Source organism: Scyliorhinus torazame, chromosome 16, assembly GCF_047496885.1.
Source record: "Scyliorhinus torazame isolate Kashiwa2021f chromosome 16, sScyTor2.1, whole genome shotgun sequence".
NCBI lineage: Eukaryota > Metazoa > Chordata > Chondrichthyes > Carcharhiniformes > Scyliorhinidae > Scyliorhinus > Scyliorhinus torazame.
In genome coordinates, this window is record NC_092722.1 from 100880448 (window position 1) to 100899827 (window position 19380).

The following is a 19380-nucleotide window of genomic DNA, read 5'->3' on the forward strand; positions in this document are numbered from 1 at the left end:
ATAGTCAGCATGGCTTTGTGAAGGGTAGGTCATGCCTCACAAACCTTATCGAGTTCTTTGAGAAGGTGACTGAACAGGTAGACGAGGGTAGAGCAGTCGATGTGGTGTATATGGATTTCAGTAAAGCGTTTGATAAGGTTCCCCACGGTAGGCTACTGCAGAAAATACGGAGGCTGGGGATTGAGGGTGATTTAGAGATGTGGATCAGAAATTGGCTAGCTGAAAGAAGACAGAGGGTGGTGGTTGATGGGAAATGTTCAGAATGGAGTTCAGTTACAAGTGGCGTACCACAAGGATCTGTTCTGGGGCCGTTGCTGTTTGTCATTTTTATCAACGACCTAGAGGAGGGCGCAGAAGGGTGGGTGAGTAAATTTGCAGACGGCACTAAAGTCGGTGGTGTTGTCGACAGTGCGGAAGGATGTAGCAGGTTACAGAGGGACATATATAAGCTGCAGAGCTGGGCTGAGAGGTGGCAAATGGAGTTTAATGTAGAGAAGTGTGAGGTGATTCACCCTGGAAAGAATAACAGGAATGCGGAATATTTGGCTAATAGTAAAGTTCTTGGAAGTGTGGATGAGCAGAGGGATCTAGGTGTCCATGTACATAGATCCCTGAAAGTTGCCACCCAGGTTGATAGGGTTATGAAGAAGGCCTATGGAGTGTTGGCCTTTATTGGTAGAGGGATTGAGTTCCGGAGTCAGGAGGTCATGTTGCAGCTGTACAAAACTCTGGTACGGCCGCATTTGGAGTATTGCATACAGTTCTGGTCACCGCATTATAGGAAGGACGTGGAAGCTTTGGAGCGGGTGCAGAGGAGATTTACCAGGATGTTACCTGGTATGGAGGGAAAATCTTATGAGGAAAGGCTGATGGACTTGAGGTTGGTTTCGTTAGAGAGAAGAAGGTTAAGAGGAGACTTAATAGAGGCATACAAAATGATCAGGGGGTTAGATAGGGTGGACAGTGAGAGCCTTCTCCCACGGATGGAAATGGCTAGCACGAGGGGACATAGCTTTAAACTGAGGGGTAATAGATATAGGTCAGAGGTCAGAGGTAGGTTCTTTATGCAAAGAGTGGTGAGGCCGTGGAATGCCCTACCTGCAACAGTAGTGAACTCGCCAACATTGAGGGCATTTAAAAGTTTATTGGATAAACATATGGATGATAATGGCATAGTGTAGGTTAGATGGCTTTTGTTTCGGTGCAACATCGTGGGCCGAAGGGCCTGTACTGCGCTGTATCGTTCTATGTTCTATGTTCTATGAGGCCATTCGGCCCATCGAGTCTGCACCCTATCCTCATAACCCAGTAACCCCACCTAACCTTTTTGGACACCAAGGGCAATTTCAGCATGGCCAATCCACCTAACCTGCACATCTTTGGACGGTGGGAGCACCCGGAGGAAACCCACGCAGACACAGGGAGAAAGTGCAAACTCCACACAGGCAGTGGCCCAAGCCGGGAATCGAACCTGGGACCCTGGAGCTGTGAAGCAACTGCGCAAACCACTGTGCTACCATGCCCCCCAATTAAGTAGTGTAAATAAATCTTTACCTTTGTTCAATTTAAAAGCTATTTGTGGTCTTTGTGAACACTACACCAATCATCTAGGATTAGGACCACCAAGTACACCACAAGTGCAATTCCTGAACCAATATTTTGATGTAGAACTAAGGGCCGGCGGCATGGTGGCGCAGTGGTTAGCCTCATGGCGCCGAGGACCCAGGTTCAATTCCATCCCGTGCCTGCTTGGGTCTCACCCCCACAACCCAAAGATGTCCAGGGTAGGTGGACTGGCCACACGGAATTGCCCCTTAATTGGAAAAAAATGAACCAAGGACCGAATTCTCCAGCCATTGAGATTCTCTGTACCCACTGGCAGCGCACCCCCATCCGTGGGTTTCCCGGTGGCATGGGGTGTTTTCCATGAGAAACCCCATTGACAAGCTGCGGGAGTAGAGAATCCCGCCGCCAGCGAACGCGAGCATTTTCCCTGTGACTGATGTCAGACTAACTGCAGCTCCCTGATTTCTCCCTCCCTCATTTCTTAAACAGGTTACACTTGTCACCTTCCAAGGGAGAGGTGGCCAGAAAGTGCAGCAAGAGCAGAAATAATAAATTGACTGAAGTGATTTCTGATTTATACAACTAACGTTGTGTAATTTTACACAAAAATGTACTCACATGCATTTGAGAAAAGTGCTAAAGTTTGCCACTTGGGTTCCAAACAGAAGATACCCCAGCTGAGCATAGGCAAAGAAAACAATGAAGAACATTACTGCAAACCCAAGTATGTCTTTAGCACATCGCGCCAGGGTTGAGGATAACTGAGTCATCGTCTTATTGAAACTAATATATTTGAAGATCTGAATAAAAAATAAGAGAAATATTACCAGAGTAAACATCATGAAAAGGTGGATAAAGTCATAACAACAAAATTACAAGCGTTATCTTGTAAATAACCTGTAAACATTTGTGATCAGTGAATGCACACTGCGGGAAGAACTAAAACTTGGACTACACCAGCAAGGAGAACATCCCAAGATTCCAACGTGGAGGTAAGACGGGGGAATGTGAGGACGACCTATTTTACCCAGCAAGTAGCGATGTGTTGGAACCCGCCGGCCAGGAAGATGGTGGAAGGTGAAGCAATCGATCATTTAAACAAGGAATGGCATGGCCACTTGGATGGTATCAACTTCAGAGTAAGGGAGTGGGACTGACTGGATTGCTCCACAGAGAGCCGGCACGGATTCAATGGGCTGAAAGGCCTTCTTCTGTGTTATAAATTACACCATAGCTCTCCGAATTATAAGTTGAACTTTAATTAGCACTACCTTTTCATGAACTTTGAACTCAAAAGTGGCTTTCTACCACAAACAATATAAATAGTCCTATGGTAGATCAGACCTTGAGTACTGCTGAAAAAAGACCCAAGTTGTTGGAGCTTTTCATCTTGCACTCATCAGGACAATTCGCAAGAATACCAAATGTAAAGGGATCAAAAATATATATTTCATGACAAGAGAGTGACAACCAATCAGCATTCTCTTGTCATGCAGCAATGCTAGGCATATTCTCGTGCCACAATGGGACTCTCATAAACAGAGAAGAAAATGAACAATATTCACAGCAGTCAGCTGGCTAATGATGTTATAGCAAAGGTGGCAAGTTAGGCAGGCTGTTATTAGCACAGTGAAAAGTGGCCAATAAAATTACTGTAACGATAGAAGAGCAAATCTGGCATTTATAGGCTATGTCAGCTGTCAGGAATTAAGGATGATTTGTTAAACACAAAAAAACTGGCAGGAGGTTTCTGGTCAGAGGAAAAATATCATCTCAAGTGTTGAAGGCGGCTGCACGGTGGCACAGTGGTTAGCACTGCCACCTAACAGTGCCAGGGACATGGGTTCAATCCCGGCCTCAGGTGACTGTCTCTGTGGAGTTTGCACTTCCTCCCCATGTCTGCGTGGGTTTCCTTCGGGTGCTCCGGTTTCATCCCACAGTCCAAAGATGTGCAGGGTAGGTGGATTGTTTATGTAATTTGCCACTTAGTGTTAGGGCGGGGGGAGTAGGGCTAGGAAGAGTGCTCTTTCAGGGAGTCGGTGCAGACTCCATGGGCCTAATGGCCTCAGCCTGTACTGTAGGGATTCTATGATTTAGCATGCAAGAGTGTTTCCCCTGAGGTTGACTGAGATACCGGCTTTGGCCAATCCTTGGACTGGTGCTAGGATCTGTGCATGAATTTCAAAATGCAAAGCAACCATTTAGCAGAGAAAACCAGACAGGATCTTTGTGCTAGTGATGGTGGTGAGGTTCTGAGAAGCAAACAGAAACAACCATACCACTAGAAGTGTGAATCCACATAAGACGAGCATAAATGATAAACACTTTCTTTGTAGAAAAAATTGCTTCTTAAATGAAAGTATTTTCAGGGCACAAATGGTAATATTGGATAATTGTGCCTATTAATCTTCATTGAAGAAGCTATAAAGGGGAGTAACATTTGCTGAAAAGAGACATGCTCTTGAAGCTTTTCATCCTGCACTCATCAGACAGCTACACAAGATAGACAAGTTTATATTGCATGAGATGAGAGAGCTGCTTGGTTGGTTGACTTTGATCAGTAGAGGCGTTGCCATGGAGAACTCAACAAGAATCAGTTAGCTGTTAACAGCCAAGCTTTGATTTCAAATTCAAATGAGGCAGGCTGATTCTGATTGGTCAAGGTGATGGGGAATGAATCAGGGAATGGTTGCCATCAAGTTTTGTTTAGTTGAAAGAGATGTACTGTATAGACATGCCCCTTCTGTATGCAGACAGGTGTAACATAAAGGTGTTTCTAGGGGCTGGTTTAGCACAGTGGGCTACAGGCCATACATTTCCCTTCAGTACATGATGAATTAAGACAGCTTTCAGTTCCTCTAAACAATTATATTTTGTAAAGAATGAGAATTCAATGGATGGGAAGACAATTAAAATGTGTGCTGAGGGTCTGGAGGCTTTTTGGCCACTTTTTATAGTAATATAATGGTTTAAGAACTTAAGTGGACCATATAATCATGGTGATGGAATCACTGGGAGAGATTGATTAATGTGAGCATATCTTGGCTCCATATTGTATATCTGAAATCTTCTTTGTGTGTCGTTTAATGTATTGCAATTTAGGGCTAGTACTCATGGAATTTAGCAATCAAACAATAATTAATATAACTGTTTTGAACGTTTTGCTGCACCATGGTTGGAATTGTAAAGCATGGTACCTGAGTGCTTATAGTGAATCTTAAACTCAATAATCGAGAGTAAATATTTATATGGAATTGCATTGTATGGTTTGACTAAGTATTTCTGTTAGATTATGTAGCATGAGCTTATTAAAGACAAAGATCTGATTCAATGATTGTTATAACTAATGCTTATGTTCAAAGTAAAACAAATAAATTTAGAACAGGGAAGGGTTTACCGATCGAAGGGTCCTGCAGCAAAGAGGTTTATAGATGTGCGCCGGGATTCTCCGAAATCCCGGCCAAGTGTTGATGCTGGCATCAAAACCAGCGCGAGCAGCGCCAGCGTCAACGAGCCTCCAGGCCCAGTCATTCTCCCCTTCCTCGGGGGCTAGCACGGCGCCGGGGTGCTGTGCGCTGTTCCGGTGCTGAAAGCTGGCCCTACAAGGCCGGCACGGGTCCATGCAAGCACGCCACCGCCGGCGTGGGTCCGCGCATGCGGGCGAAGGCCGTCTCCGCGCCAGCCCCCCGGGCAACATGGCGGAGCCCTACCGCAGAGGAACAAAGGCTCCCCCAGAATGAGCGCGTCCGCCAATCGGTTGCCCCCGATCGCGGGCCTGGCCACCGTAGAGGCCACCCCCCGGAGTCGGCTCCCCCCCGCCTCCCCCCACCAGGACGCCCCTGCAGCCAGAACGCCGAGGTCCCGCCGGGTAGGGCCATATGCGAACAACACCGGCGGGACTCAGCAGAACTTGGCGGGCTCTCGGCCCGTCGAGTGCGGAGAATCGCCGCGGGGGCCGGCGTCGGAACGGCATGGCGGGATTCGCCCCCCATTCCTTGGCGATCGGAGAATCCCGCCCATTGTTACTTTAAATGCTATTGAAACGGTAACTGTTATATTTCTCTGCTGATCCTGTTTTAGTAAGTGGTATAAGTCCTGGAGAGCCTTCTGAGATAGTCTAGTTGGTCAGTCACAAAGGGTGGGATTCTCCGTCCCGCCGCTGCAGATTTCTGCTGCAGTGTGCCCTCGGGATTCTCCGTCTCGCCAGCCTGCCAATAGGGTTTCGCATTGTGGGCAGCCCCATGCCGTCAGGAAATTCCCAGGTTGCCAGCGAAATGGAGAACCTCAATAGCGGAGAATCCAGACCAGTGTTCCAGATGATATTACCAGCCTTCCTGACATACTTATTAATGAATTACTTATTGTTTAACTGTCTCACATGTAGGGCTGCCTACGTAACTAATCTGGCTGCTTTCCAAAAATGCAGCTGTGTTTTTTTTTTGTCAATTTAGCACAAAATGCTCAAATAACATATGAATCCAAACTACAAAATAATAGTCGCACGCTAATACAGAGGACTGTCCCTCCACTGATAGCCTGTTCTTCCTGTTCCTCAAATATTTAATTAATACTGATGCTTATTGCTCCTGTCCTGGTGGCCGGACCTACAAAAGGAACAAGACCAGCACGAACAAGACTGAAGTGACGTGTTGCCAAGGTCTCCACAGCATTTCGAATAACAATCTACACAGATTCGCTGCAACACAGTTAACGTACTGAACAATAATGTATCAGTCCACCAGCCACCTGGAGAACTGGTTTGTGCCCTGCACCAGGGGGAGGATGCAAAATTGGTAATTTCAACCCATTTACATCTTATTAATGGGCCAGACACTGGATTCTCCATGCCTCGGTGGTACATTATTGTTCAGGTACAATTAGGTGGATTGGCCATGATAAATTGCCCTTAGTGACCAAAAAGATTAGGAGGGGTTATTGGGTTTCAGGGATAGGGTGGAAGTGAGGGCTTAAGTGGGTCGGTGCGGACTCGATGGGCCGAATGGCCTTCTTCTGCACTGTGTATTCTATGTTCTATGTTCTAGATTTGCACAACGCTCAATTTTAAGTCTGTAAGTGAATGGATTTTGAACAAGTTAAAATCTCACCCAGAGTATCAACTTTTATGCAGAGATAAACTTGGAATAAATGTGACTGCTTTTGAATTTAATCAGATTTCTTCTTGACTTACATTTCACGGACAGTTCAGAAGGAGAACAGAACTTCTGCTGGAACATAATATTATTTTGCACACTCGGAGGGAAACCAGTCTAACGATTTCAATATAGGATAAATTAATCAATCCAAATCTCACAGACAGCGCAGCGTTACAGTACCATTCTTTTGATTGTTTCTCAAAGTGAAGCTTGACCATAACCATCCAACTTCGAGACAAGAATGCTACCAACTCAAGAAAATCAACTGCTTTGCAAAATTGCACATTCGCTATTATTAAGTGTCTCGGTCAGAAGGTTGTGGGTTCAAGCCCACTTCAGGACCCGAGCCGTAATTTCAGGCTGACACTACTGACAGGGTGCTGCTTTGCTGAAGGCACTGTCTTTCAATTGAGATGTTAAATCAAGGTCTTACCAGTCTGATAAAATACTATGTGAAAGCTAACAAGGTACTATTTGAAGAAGAGCATTGAGTCCTCCTATGCTCCATTCTCCAACAAAAATGAAGGAATTAGAATTATAGAATTTACAGTGCAGAAGGAGGCCATTCGGTTCATTGAATCTGCACTGGCCCTTGGAAAGAGCACCCTACTTAAGCCCACGTCACTGCTGTATCCCCGTAACCCCACCTAATTTTTTGGACATTAAGGAGAAACCTAGCATGGCAAATCCACCTAACCTGCACGTCTTTGGACTGTGGGAGGAAACCGGAGCACCCGGAGGAAACCCACGCACACACGAGGAGAAAGTGCAGACTCCACCCAGACTGTCACCCGAGGCTGGAATTGAACCCAGATTCCTGGAGCTGTGAGGTAGTAGTGTTAACCACTGTGCCACCGTGCCGCTCTTAGATATTGCTCTTGGGGCTAAAAGGATCAAAGGATATGGGGGAAGGCAAGATCAGGGTATTGAACTTGATGATCCGCCATGATCGCAATGAATGGCGGAACATGCTCTATGTTTTTATGAACCATACGGTTATTCATTGGATTGGATTTGTTCAATGTCACGTGTACCGAGGTACAGTGAAAAGTATTTTTCTGCGTGCAGCTCAGATCACTTAGTACAAGAATAGGAAATACGTAGTTTTAGGAGATTAGTATGGTTAAAGGAAAGGATCTTTGTGAGAGAGCTCACAGACAGTCGCCATGCTCTGGCACCACCTTGCAGATCATTGTTGTTTGTGAGAATTTGCTGGGCGCAAATTAGTTGCAGAATTTGCTCAGACTGCAAAAGAAATCCATTGAATGTAAAATCCTTTATGAATCCCAGAAGAAAAATGAAAGACACTACTATTCCTTATTAATTTCTTATTAATTGTGACCAAGAGCTGTTTACCTTGATCCAAGCAAAAAACAAGTTGACAGCATTCATATTATTGTATTGCGTCTGCCAAAAAGCTAAGAACTCGAAGTCAGCGTAGGATTCAGGATCTGTCAGCAGTGCTCCCATCAATATGTTCACTTTAATTGTGCGAAAAATGTGGAAGCCTATAGAAAGCAAGGAGAGCTGCAAAAGAAACCAAAAAATTTACTTTAGAACCACATAATCATAGAATCCCCATAGTGCAGAAGGAGGCCATTCAGTCCATCGACTCTGCACCAACTCTCTGAAAGAGCACCATACCTAGGCCCACGCCCCCATTTCATCGCCATACTTCAGAACCCCACCGAACCTGAACATTTCTGGACACTAAGGGGCAATTAGGGAAAGCGGTGGCATAATGGTATTGTCACTGGACTAGTAATCCAGAGACCCAGGGTATGCTCTGGGGTCCTGGGTTTGAATCCCGCCATGGCAGATGGTGAAATTAGAATTCAATAAAAACTTGGAATTAAAAGTCTAATGATACCATGAAACCATTGTCGATTGTTGTAAAAACCCATCTGGCTCACTAATGCCCTTCAGGGAAGGAAATCTGCCATCCTTACCTCGTCTGCGATTCCAGACCCACACAGCAATGCGGTTGACTCTTCACTTCGTTCCCCCCTCAACCCTAAAATGGCCCAGAAATCCATTCAATTCAAGGGCATTAGGATGGGCAACAAATGCTGGCCCAGCCAGCGACGCCCACATCCCAAGAATGAATAAAATAATTTATCATGGCCAATCCACCTAACCTAATCTTTGGACTGTGGCAGGAAACCGAAGCACCCGGAGGAAACCCACGCAGACACAGGGGGAATGTGCAAACTCCATACAGACAGTGACCAAGGCCAGAATTGAACCCGGGTTCCTGGCACTGTGATGCTCCCCCCCTTAACAATGGCGTACTCAAGGAATATGGCACACATCAGGATGTCCTCAGGCCAGTTGGAAATGAAATGAAAACCACAAACTTACCAAAATTACCACAAGGTCCAAGCAATTCCAAATACATTTGATGTACTGTAGTTTATGAATTCTGAGTTCTAATATCTCTTCCACAATGTAGTAAAGGATAAAGACGCAAAAGATTACTTCACAACCTATGATAAAGTAATCCCAGTTGTTGACATAACGGATGAGTTTGACTGTGCGGAACTGTGAGGAAGGTATTGCACCACCAGTTGCAGGGAATTCGACCACAAGCCTTTAAAATAAATCAAATATTAAACACTGAAAGACTATAGTTAGCTGTTAATCTTCAGCAATCCCTCTGCAGGGTATATCAGAAAATGCAGCAGACAAAACATCACATTGGTACACTGAAGGTGAACAGTTATCTCTGCACTGTGAATGTGTTGTTAAATATTTACACACTCCGAAACTAGTGTGCGCTGACAACATGCAAGCATTTGCATTTTAACATATTTGCACAAAAGCAGTAATGATTCAGGCACAAAATGTACATTATTACATAGGTAAGAAATCTGAAATAAAAACAGAAAATGCTGGAAACACTCAACAGGTCTGACAGCATCTCTGGAGAGAAAAACAGAGTTAATGTTTCAGGTTGATGACCTTTCATCCGAGCCATCTCATAGGCTGTTCTGTGAATGAAATCAATGATTGGCTGATGAGGACACAGTTAAATATCTCAAATAACTACCTAATAGGGGCAAGAATGTCGTGGTGCCTTATGCCTACTCGGCATTAATAAAATCATGACTGATATTTACGCCAGCTCCATTTCCTCATATAGAATTAACAGTGCAGAAGGAGGCCATTTGGCCCATCGAGTCTGCACCGGCTCTTGGAAAGAGCACCCTACCCAAGCCCACACCTTCACCCCACCCTATCCCCAAAACCCAGTAACCCCACCCAACACTAAGGGAAATTTTGGACACTAAGGGCAATTTAGCATGGCCAATCCACCTAACCTGCACATCTTTGGACTGTGGGAGGAAACCGGAGCACCCGGAGGAAATCCACGCACACACGGGGAGAACGTGCAGACTCCGCATAGACAGCGACCCAAGTCCGGGAATCGAACCTGGGACCCTGGAGCTGTGAAGTAATTGTGTTAACCACTATGCTACCGTGCTGCCCTTGATTGTGTATTCTTGGCTGAGAGTTCAGACAGCTATCAGGGTACGAGAACACCTGGTCCCCAGAGGAAACATTGCCTGAGTGACAGCTTAGAATCTCTGATCTCCGTGATCAATTTCACAATGTTTGTTTGCACAAGTTAAGTGGTTTCAAGGGTTTGTGTTTGTGGTTCTTGAAACTTTAAAGGGCCTAGATGATTGTCGCATTTATAAGCTTGTACTTCAGACTTCCTATAATAGCAGAAATTTCTTAATGATTGACATTTTTTCAATTTCTTCTGGAGGAGTAAGATATGCCTATCTCTGCAATGGAACCCTTTAGGTTGGAAAGTGCTGGATGTGAGCGTTTGACCTAAACAAGCCCTTTAAATCTTGAAATCCATAAACTAACCATTTAAAGGTATTTCCAATGAATATCTTGAAATAAAAGTCTAATGATGACCATTAAACCATTGTCGATTGTTGTTCTTGACCCCTCCCCCCACAGCCAGAGGAACTAATATCCCTGCATCCAGTCTGCCCATCTCTGTCAGAATTTTACACATTCCAATGAGATCCGTTCTCATTCTTCCAAATTCCAATGAATACAGGCCTTGTCGACCCAATCTCACTTCATAAAACAATCCTGCTACCCCAGCCAGGAATCAGTCTGGTCAACCTTTGCTGCACTCCCTCTATGACAAATATATCTTTTCTTAGTTAAAGAGACCAAAACTACTCACTATGCACCAGGTGTATCTCACCAAGGCCCTGTACATCTGCAGTAAGACATCCTTGTTCCTGTACTCAAATCCTCTTGCAATGAAGGTCAACATACCATTTGCCTTCCTAACTGCATGCTGTACCTATTACATGCTTTCAGAGATTGGTGCACAAGGAAACCCTTAGTAAGTTAGCATTTCCCACTCTATCACCATTTAAATAATATTCTGCCATTCTGTTTCTCTATCTGAAGTGGATAACGTTACATTTATCCACGTTATACTGCACTTGCCATATATTCGCCCACTCACTCAACTTCCCTAAATCACGTTGAAGCCTCTTAACATCCTCCTCAGCACTCACATTCCCACCAAGTCTGTGTCATCACTCAGGTGGCAGAGCTGTTGTCTACCCCAGAGGGTTGTAGGTGCTCCATCAATATTCAAGTCCAAAATTGTTAGATTTTTGACCTCCCACGGAATCAGGGAATATGGACAGTGGGCAGGAAAGTAGGGCAGAAGAGAGGCCATAATCTCATTGAATGGCGGATTCAGCTCAAGGGGGTGAATGTTCCAATTTCTTATGTTCTTACTTGTTGTTCACTCACTTCACTGGTCTAAATTCCTTCACAGCATCTTTATATCTTCTTCACAGCTTACTTTATCACCTTGCCTTACATGGCCGGCACGGTGGCACAGTGGTTAACACTGCCGCGTCACAGCGCCAGGGTCCCGGGCTCAGTTCCATCCTGGGGGGGACTGACTGCCTGTGTGGAGTTTGCATGCTCTCCCCGTGTCTCTGTGGGTTTCCTCCGGATTCTCCGATTTCCTCCTGCAGTCCAAATATGTGCAGGTTAGGTGGGGTTGCGGGAATAGGGCTGTGGAGTGGGCCTGGATATAGTGCTCTTTCGGAGGGTTGGTGCAGGCTCAATGGACCGAATGGCATCCTTCTGCACTGTAGGGATCCCATGTGGTCCTATTCTGTTCTACATTGTCAGCAAATTAGATATATTACACTTGGTTCCCTCAGCTAAGTTGTTGATTTGGATTGTAAATAACTGAGGCCCAAGCCCTGAACCTTGTGACATTCCCCAGTTAGAGCCTGATGATGACCCATTTATTCCTATTCTCTTTTTCTGTCCGTTAACCAATCCTCAATCCATGCTAATATATTATCTCATCCCATGAGCCCTAATTTTATGTATCATCTTTTTGTGTATACTCCAATTACCCTGATACCACAACACGAATGGTAGATTCTAGCCTTTTCCCTTTTAATGACCACTATATGGCCTATATTTCTATTTTCTTTCTTCCGCCGTTTTTGAATGGCAGACAAATTTTCACCCCTAGATGTTTGTTAACTTTTCATCTGTGTCATTGAAGGTGGAAGGCCCATTTCCAGAGCAGATTAGGCAGACAATGATCCAGTAACAAAACTCTCTTCTGGTTTTCCATTCAGCAGCCCCCTTTCAATCTGTCATGCTCTTCCAATAGCCAGATTTAGCACACTTCAATGGAGGAAGACAAGAGAAAGGACAAGAAGACAAGGGAAAGAATGAGAAGACAAGGGAAAGAATGGGAAGACAAGGGAAAGGAAGAGAAGACAAGGGAAAGAAAGAGAACATAAGGGAAAGAATGAGAAGACAAGGATGGGAAGGTTGGAAGGATGGGAAGGATAGGAAGGATGGGAAGGAGTGAAGGAAGGAAGGAAGGAAGGGAGGGAGGCAGGAAGGAAGGAAGGACTGTCTACTTGTGTGACACCGACATGGAAATAATGTGAATATAAGTTATTGGCTTGCAAATCAGGGTGTCTTGTCATCATTCACGTTTGACCTCGAGGGGGCAGACTAATTGAAATAAACTTCACGCTGTTCAATATATTTAAATCCCAATCAAAACTGCAGTGAGAGATTTCCGTTCTCCGGGGGAATTTGTTTCTGTGCAACCTACCTTATAACACAGAAGAGATTAATGTTGGCATTGTACACTGAGAAATCAATGAAAATTGCGCGAGTGCCTCTGTCCAGCCACAGACTGTCCTTCAGATCCAGTAGAATTACAGCACTTTCCTCCATTTTTGTCTTGAGATCTTGATAGTAACCAGCGCCACTGTAGACAGTTAGTTTACCCCAGTGCGAGGAACCTCCAAGTTCTGACTCAGAATAATAAATCCACCTAGACAAATATCACATTCAAGATGAGCAACACAAGACTTGGGTTTACATAGCGCCTTTAACACAGAAATGGACAGCAAATAGGAAAGTTATGTGAAATGAAACAAGCTAAACATGGCTGGACATAGTTTTTGTGCTTACAAACCAAACTGTTTCTCTTGCCTACTCTCCCCGAGCTTCCCATCTGTCCTCCCCGCAAATCTAGGGTCCTGTATGTTCTCTGTTTCAAAACATTATCCAGCTTTTCCTCACAAAATGCGATGGTTTTTGCCACAACCACTCCCTGTGACAAAATATTCCAACAGTCCTTGTACAAATAAATGTCTTCTCGCATCTTTCCTCACTTGCATGTTGCCAATTTTAAATCAATGACCCCCTTATCATTACATTCCCGACCGAGGTAATAGTATTTCCCGAAGGTCTTTGTGATCAAAATCTTACATGATTTTTCAAAACATTGATTAAATCTCATCAGCCTTCTCTGCTCAAGTGCAAATAGTTTGAAAATCTCAAATCCCTCATTATAACAAGACTCTGGCATTGTCAAGCAAATCTATACTTCAGTGATCTAAATGTAGCCTCTGACCTTATAGGTATTTATCTTGTACTAAGGCTCTGTTGATAAAATCTAAAACATGATTAGACTTTTGTAATTACCTGCCTGCATTTTCGGAGAATTATATATTTGACTCTATGTTTTTCTGTTCATCCACTGATTTCCATTGTACTGTGGGAGGAAACCGGAGCATCCGGACGAAATCCACACAGACAAGGGGAGAATGTGCAAACTCGACAAAGTCACCCAAGGCCGGAATCTAACATGGGACCCTGGTGCTGTGAGACCGCAGTGCTAACCACTGTGCCACTGTGATGCCTGGAAACATCTAGATTTGAACCCTGAACTGTTCTGACTAAGCTGATCTCACCTGGAATGGCAGAACAAGCATTTCAACTTATCTTAGTGTCCAGGGTAAGAGAGGGAAAGACAAGCCAGAGTTCCAACTTTGATCAAGATCCAGCAATCTCGGGCGGCACAGTGGCGCAGTGGTTAACACTGCTGCCTCACAGCGCCGAGGACCCGGGCTCGATTCCGTATGGAGTTTGCACATTCTCCCCACGTTTGCATGGGTTTCACCCCCACAACCCAAAGATGTGCAGGATAGGTGGATTGGCCACGCTAAATTGCCCCTTAATTGGGAAAATTTAAAAAAAAGATCCAACAATCTCTCCTGCAATTTTGTGTGAGCATATTTTGGTTGAAGAAACACCCAAGTGTTCTGCAGGCAAATATCCTGTCAAACTAAAACAGAAGTAATGGCTATTAAACTGCAGAGGGTAAACCGTGAGTTTGTGCACACCAGCAAGGAGCAAATGTCTTCGTAATGGGAGGGGATGGAAGAAAATATAACAAAAGAAAGTGCAGCTATTAGCCAGAAAAATGCAACTGCAGCCCCCACACCCTTAAGGTAAATACACTCACGCTGTTCCATTTTTGATTGGAGATTTCTTTTCATTGTCTGTGGTGTAAACAGAATAACATCCACTGATGTCTTTTCGGAAGTCCTTGTGAACCACACAGGAATTATTCATAACTTTGATTTGTCGGATACGGGGAACACCCAGGAGCATATTTTCATAGTAAATAAATGAACGAGGACCATGTGCAAATGAATCGCCGTTGTACCACTTGGACCAATACAGCCCATTCAGCAATGGGCCCTGTGCGTACTGAACAGACAATAAAAGTGTAAAATCAAACAGGCTGCTGCAAAATAGAGCAACGCAATGACAAGAATTTCAATGTTTCAAAACATTGTTTACACCACAAAATCACAACTGTGTAATAATAATAACACACACTGCAATGGAGTTACTGTGAAAAGCCCCGAGTCGCCAAATTCTGGCACCTGTTCGGGTACACAGAGGGAGAATTCAGAATGTCCAAATTATCTAACAGCACAACTTTCGGGATTTGTGGGAGGAAACCGGAGCACCCGCTGGAAATCCACGCAGACACAGGGAGAACGTGCAGACTCCACACAGTGACCCAAGCCGGAATCGAACCTGGGACCCTGGCGCTGTGAAGTCATAGTGCTAACCACTATACGACCGCGATGCCCATGGTAACTGTTCCGTAACTGGAACCCAGATTATTATAATATTCTCAGCTGGATGTGTGGATTAGAACAAGAGTAATTTCAGAATGTCATGCAATAGATAAAATAGAAACCTAATGCATAAAGGACAATTTAAATTCCCACCTTCGGAGAGGAATGGGGCAGCTATGTGCAACAATTGGGGGTGATGAACCTGCTGTTGTTCTTCCTCATTAGGGTTTAAACTGAAGCAGCCAGAGGTCCCAGCAGAAATACCAGAGAGTGTGAATCATTGTCCAATGGCAGTGCTAGGAAACGTCCTTTGTTTCCCATCACATTTCAGAGGGAATTTAAGAGCCAATTACATTTCTTGGATCTAGTCACATGCAGGCCAGACCTGGTAAGGATGGCAGATTCCCTTCCCTGAAGGACATTACAACAATCTATAATTGTTTCACGGTCTTCATTGAGCCTTTTAATTCCAATTTTTATGGAATTCAAATTTCACCGTCTGCCATGTGCTCATTAGGTGGGTTGGGTGGGTCTCTGGATTACTGGTCCAGTGACAATACCACTGTACCATCATCTGGAGCTCAACAATTGCTGGACTGATCATTACCTTATCCATAGAATCGCTAGAGTGCAAAAGAAGGCCATTCAGCCCATCAAGTCTGCACCGATCGTTCAAATGAGCATCCTGCCTGGGCCACTCCCCTGCCCATTCTCTATATCCCCACGTAACCTCCAATCTTCTGTCTTCATCTGCCTCACCCACAAACAAAGACTATAAATTGGGAGACGGTGTGTGCAGCGGGACCTGGGTGTCCTTGTGCACCAGTTGCTGAAGGTAAGCATGCAAGTAAAGAAGGCTAATAGTATGTTGGCCATCATTGCAAGAGGTTTTGAGTACAGGAGCAAGGATGTGTTGCTGCAATTATACAGGCCTTGGTGAGGCCACATATTGTGTGCAGTTTTGGTCTCCTTTTCTGCGAAAGGATGTTTTTGCTCTCGAGGGAGCGCAGCGAAGACTGATTACCAGACTGATTCAGGGGATGGCGGGATTGATGTATGAGGAGAGATTGACTAGGTTGGGATTGTTCTCACTGGAGTTCAGATGAATGAGGGGGGATCTCATAAAGACTTATAAAATTCTAACAGGACTAGACAGTGTAGATGCAGGGAAGATGTTCCCAATGGTGGGTGTGTCCAGAACCAGGGGTCACAGTCTGAGGATTCAGGATAAACCATTTTGGATATGGCTGGTTTAGCACACTGGGCTAAATCGCTGGCTTTTAAAGCAGACCAAGGCAGGCCAGCAGCACGGTTCAATTCCTGTACCAGCCTTCCTGAACAGGAGCTGGAATGTGACGACTAGGGGCTTTTCACAGTAACTTCATTAAGCCTACTTGTGACAATAAGTGATTTTCATTTTTCATTCTTTTCACAGGGATGAGGAGAAATTTCTTCACCCAGAGAGTGGTGAGCCTGTGGAATTCATTACCACAGGAAGTAGTTGATGTTAAAACTGTGAATATACTCAAGAGGCTGCTGGACATAGCACTTGGGGCGAATGAGATCAAGGGTTATTGGGAGAAAGCAGGATTAGACTATTGAGTTGGATGATCAGCCATGATCGTGAGGAATGGCGGAGCAGGCTTGAAGGGCCGAATGGCCTCCTCCTGCTCCTATCTTCTATGTTTCTATGTTAAGCAATGATGTATGAAGGCCTCAAAGATTCTGTCAAGGTTGCCTTTCAAAATCAGCACCTCACTGCCAGCCTCTCAGACATCAGCCAGCAGGAGCTACAGTATGACCATATAAGCAGCTCGCCAAAAGTCCACCTAACAAGCAACTGTGAAGAGATCCTCGTTCTCCCTCCCAGGAAACATTGTGGCTGGTTTGATGAAAATTACGAAGAAGTACTGATCATCGTAAGCACAAAGCTTTCACAGACCAGGGGCGGAATTCTCTGCCAGAACGCCAGAAATGCGAATCACAATTGGGCGGAGAATCGGGTGTCTGGCCAATTTCGAGGCCCGTGCCCGGCGCCGATTCGGACTCCATGCTCAGGTCTTGCCCCAGGGCGTAAATGAGGTTTGCGCCCCGTGCCGGTGGCGGCGTGCAAAACCGGCATTTACATGCATTTAAATGTGATTAGCAAGTTAAACACTTCATGCTTCACACTTCCGGGTGCTCCGGTTTCCTCCCACAGTCCAAAGATGTGCCCGTTAGGTGGATTGGCCGTGTTAAATTCCCCTTAGTATCCAAAGGTTCGGTGGGGTTATTGGGTTACAGGGATAGGGTGTGATGTGTCAGGCAAGTAGGTTCGATGTGGACTGCACTCGATGCAGGGAAGCTAGAAACAGACGTCTAACACTGGAGAAGATCCAACATTGTTTTATTCAACGATAGAACTGATAGACATATTCAGCTGTGGGTTGACACTATACTGAACTGACTGGAGACCTTGTAGTAGCCTGACCAGACTTACTAGCTACCGCATGGTGTTTGCACTTGCTAGCTCGTGGACTCTGATTGCCTCAGTGGCTGGGTCCCGAGAGAGCGGGAAACCTTGTGCCCTCTGGCTTTATAGTGGTAGTGTCCTTACTGGTGATTGGCTGCACTGTGTTGCGCACTTACTGGTCATCCTGTGTGTCAATCACTGCCTGTCTGCATCTCATTATATACATGAGTGGATATTATGACAGGGTGGAGGTGTAGGCATAGGTAGGGTGCTCTTTCCAAGGGAGAGACTCGATGGGCTGAAGTGCCTCCTTCTGCACTGTAAATTCTATGATTATATGATTCCGCGATGCTCTGCTCCTTGCAGGCAGAAATCTTGTGGGCATGAATTACTACAAGTATTTGCAAACATGGACTGTGCACCATGGCTGCGGAGGGTGAGCCGTAGGCTAACAAAACACTGAAAAACCATTGAAAACTGTTGGGCTCTCTGCGGGGAAGGGAGGGAGGGTGGGGAATGGCTGTACTTGGTAGTAACTTCAGGTGTCCCCGTCGGGATCAGGGTGGCCTGGTTCAGATCGCCATTGCTGCAGTCTGTCTTTTAAACTCACCCCTATGGTTCTACTTACAGGCTCCTGGCAGCTCACACTGCTGCCTGTGCCCTTTAAATGCACAAAAGGCCTCTGGTCATCTGGGAGCCCACCCAGGCCGCCACTTTGGGCATCCTCATACCCCAGCTGTAACATCAAGGGTCAAGCTCAATCAGGGGCCCACCAGGTGTTGGCACTCCTCAAAAGCGCTGCCCCATTGCAGGAAGCAGGGGATCAGCAGAGCTCACCCTAACCAGAGGACAGCTGCACCACAGCCTTTGGAACCCTCCCTGGTTCTATGTTCCTCTCAGGGCAGTGGGCTCACCAGTGACTCCCACTCCTCCGGACCACCAGCTGTCTCCTCCTGGTGAGGCCACCATCTCCCAGGCAGTGTTCAGTAGGGCAGGCTTGAGTCTGTGGCCCACCCTGGGGAAGAGGACATCCCTCTTCTCCCCAGTGGCATGGATCTATGAGTCCACCACGGACCTGGGGGTGGGGGGTGGGCAGGTTTTCTTTGAGCCATTTTGGTGACTGCAGTGAGTGTGGTAAGTGAAGTGCTTAAAAACCACTCCCGTTGGCAGGCTATTGGGGCTAGCTCTGAACCCCAGCGATTAGCACGCCCGCTGGGCTGGGAGTTGCTCAGAATTTGTGCTGGCAGAGTGCTGGCCCATTAGCATGTCCTGACTCATTTACCAAATAGCACCCCCAACGAGAATGTAATATAGACACAATTCAATCCTAGTGGCAACACTTAGGGCATAATTCAAGTAAATGGGAACAAAGTCCCATAACGAGCGTGTTTAGCTGCGTGTTTCCCAGTGCTCGCAGCGGCGAGAAACACATGGCTATAAAACGGCACTTGGATTAAATAGGGAGCCTCAATGGGGAATGCGTGGCCAAGGCCGCACAAAGCTCCGTTTTCTCCACTCGCCGGAACTCCTCAGTGTAGCGAAAAATCATGGTGTCCCGACCTCTGAGGCCCCTGACACGACCGCCCAAGCCCTAATGCACTTTGGGAGGGTCCCCAGCTGCTCCGCACTTTCGCAACATCTGGGCACTGTGGCACTGCCAGTCTGGCAGCATGACAGTGCCAGCTGAGTGCCAACCTGACACTGGGCCAGGCTGGCATTTTTCCCGCGACGGGGA

At 45.8% G+C, this 19380-nt stretch overlaps 1 protein-coding gene across 1 annotated transcript in view; it reads right to left on the reverse strand.

Moving 5' to 3' along the window:
- The window catches only part of pkd2l1 (polycystic kidney disease 2-like 1), a 150294-nt gene that overhangs the window by 64130 nt on the left and 66784 nt on the right, over positions 1-19380 (reverse strand). The window contains exons 4-8 of the mRNA XM_072478793.1: positions 14566-14813; positions 12862-13086; positions 9081-9309; positions 8076-8246; positions 2185-2366 (exon numbers count right to left, since the gene is read on the reverse strand). Of these exons, the coding sequence (XP_072334894.1) occupies positions 2185-2366; positions 8076-8246; positions 9081-9309; positions 12862-13086; positions 14566-14813 (1055 nt within the window). The remainder of the gene's footprint in view (positions 1-2184; positions 2367-8075; positions 8247-9080; positions 9310-12861; positions 13087-14565; positions 14814-19380) is intronic.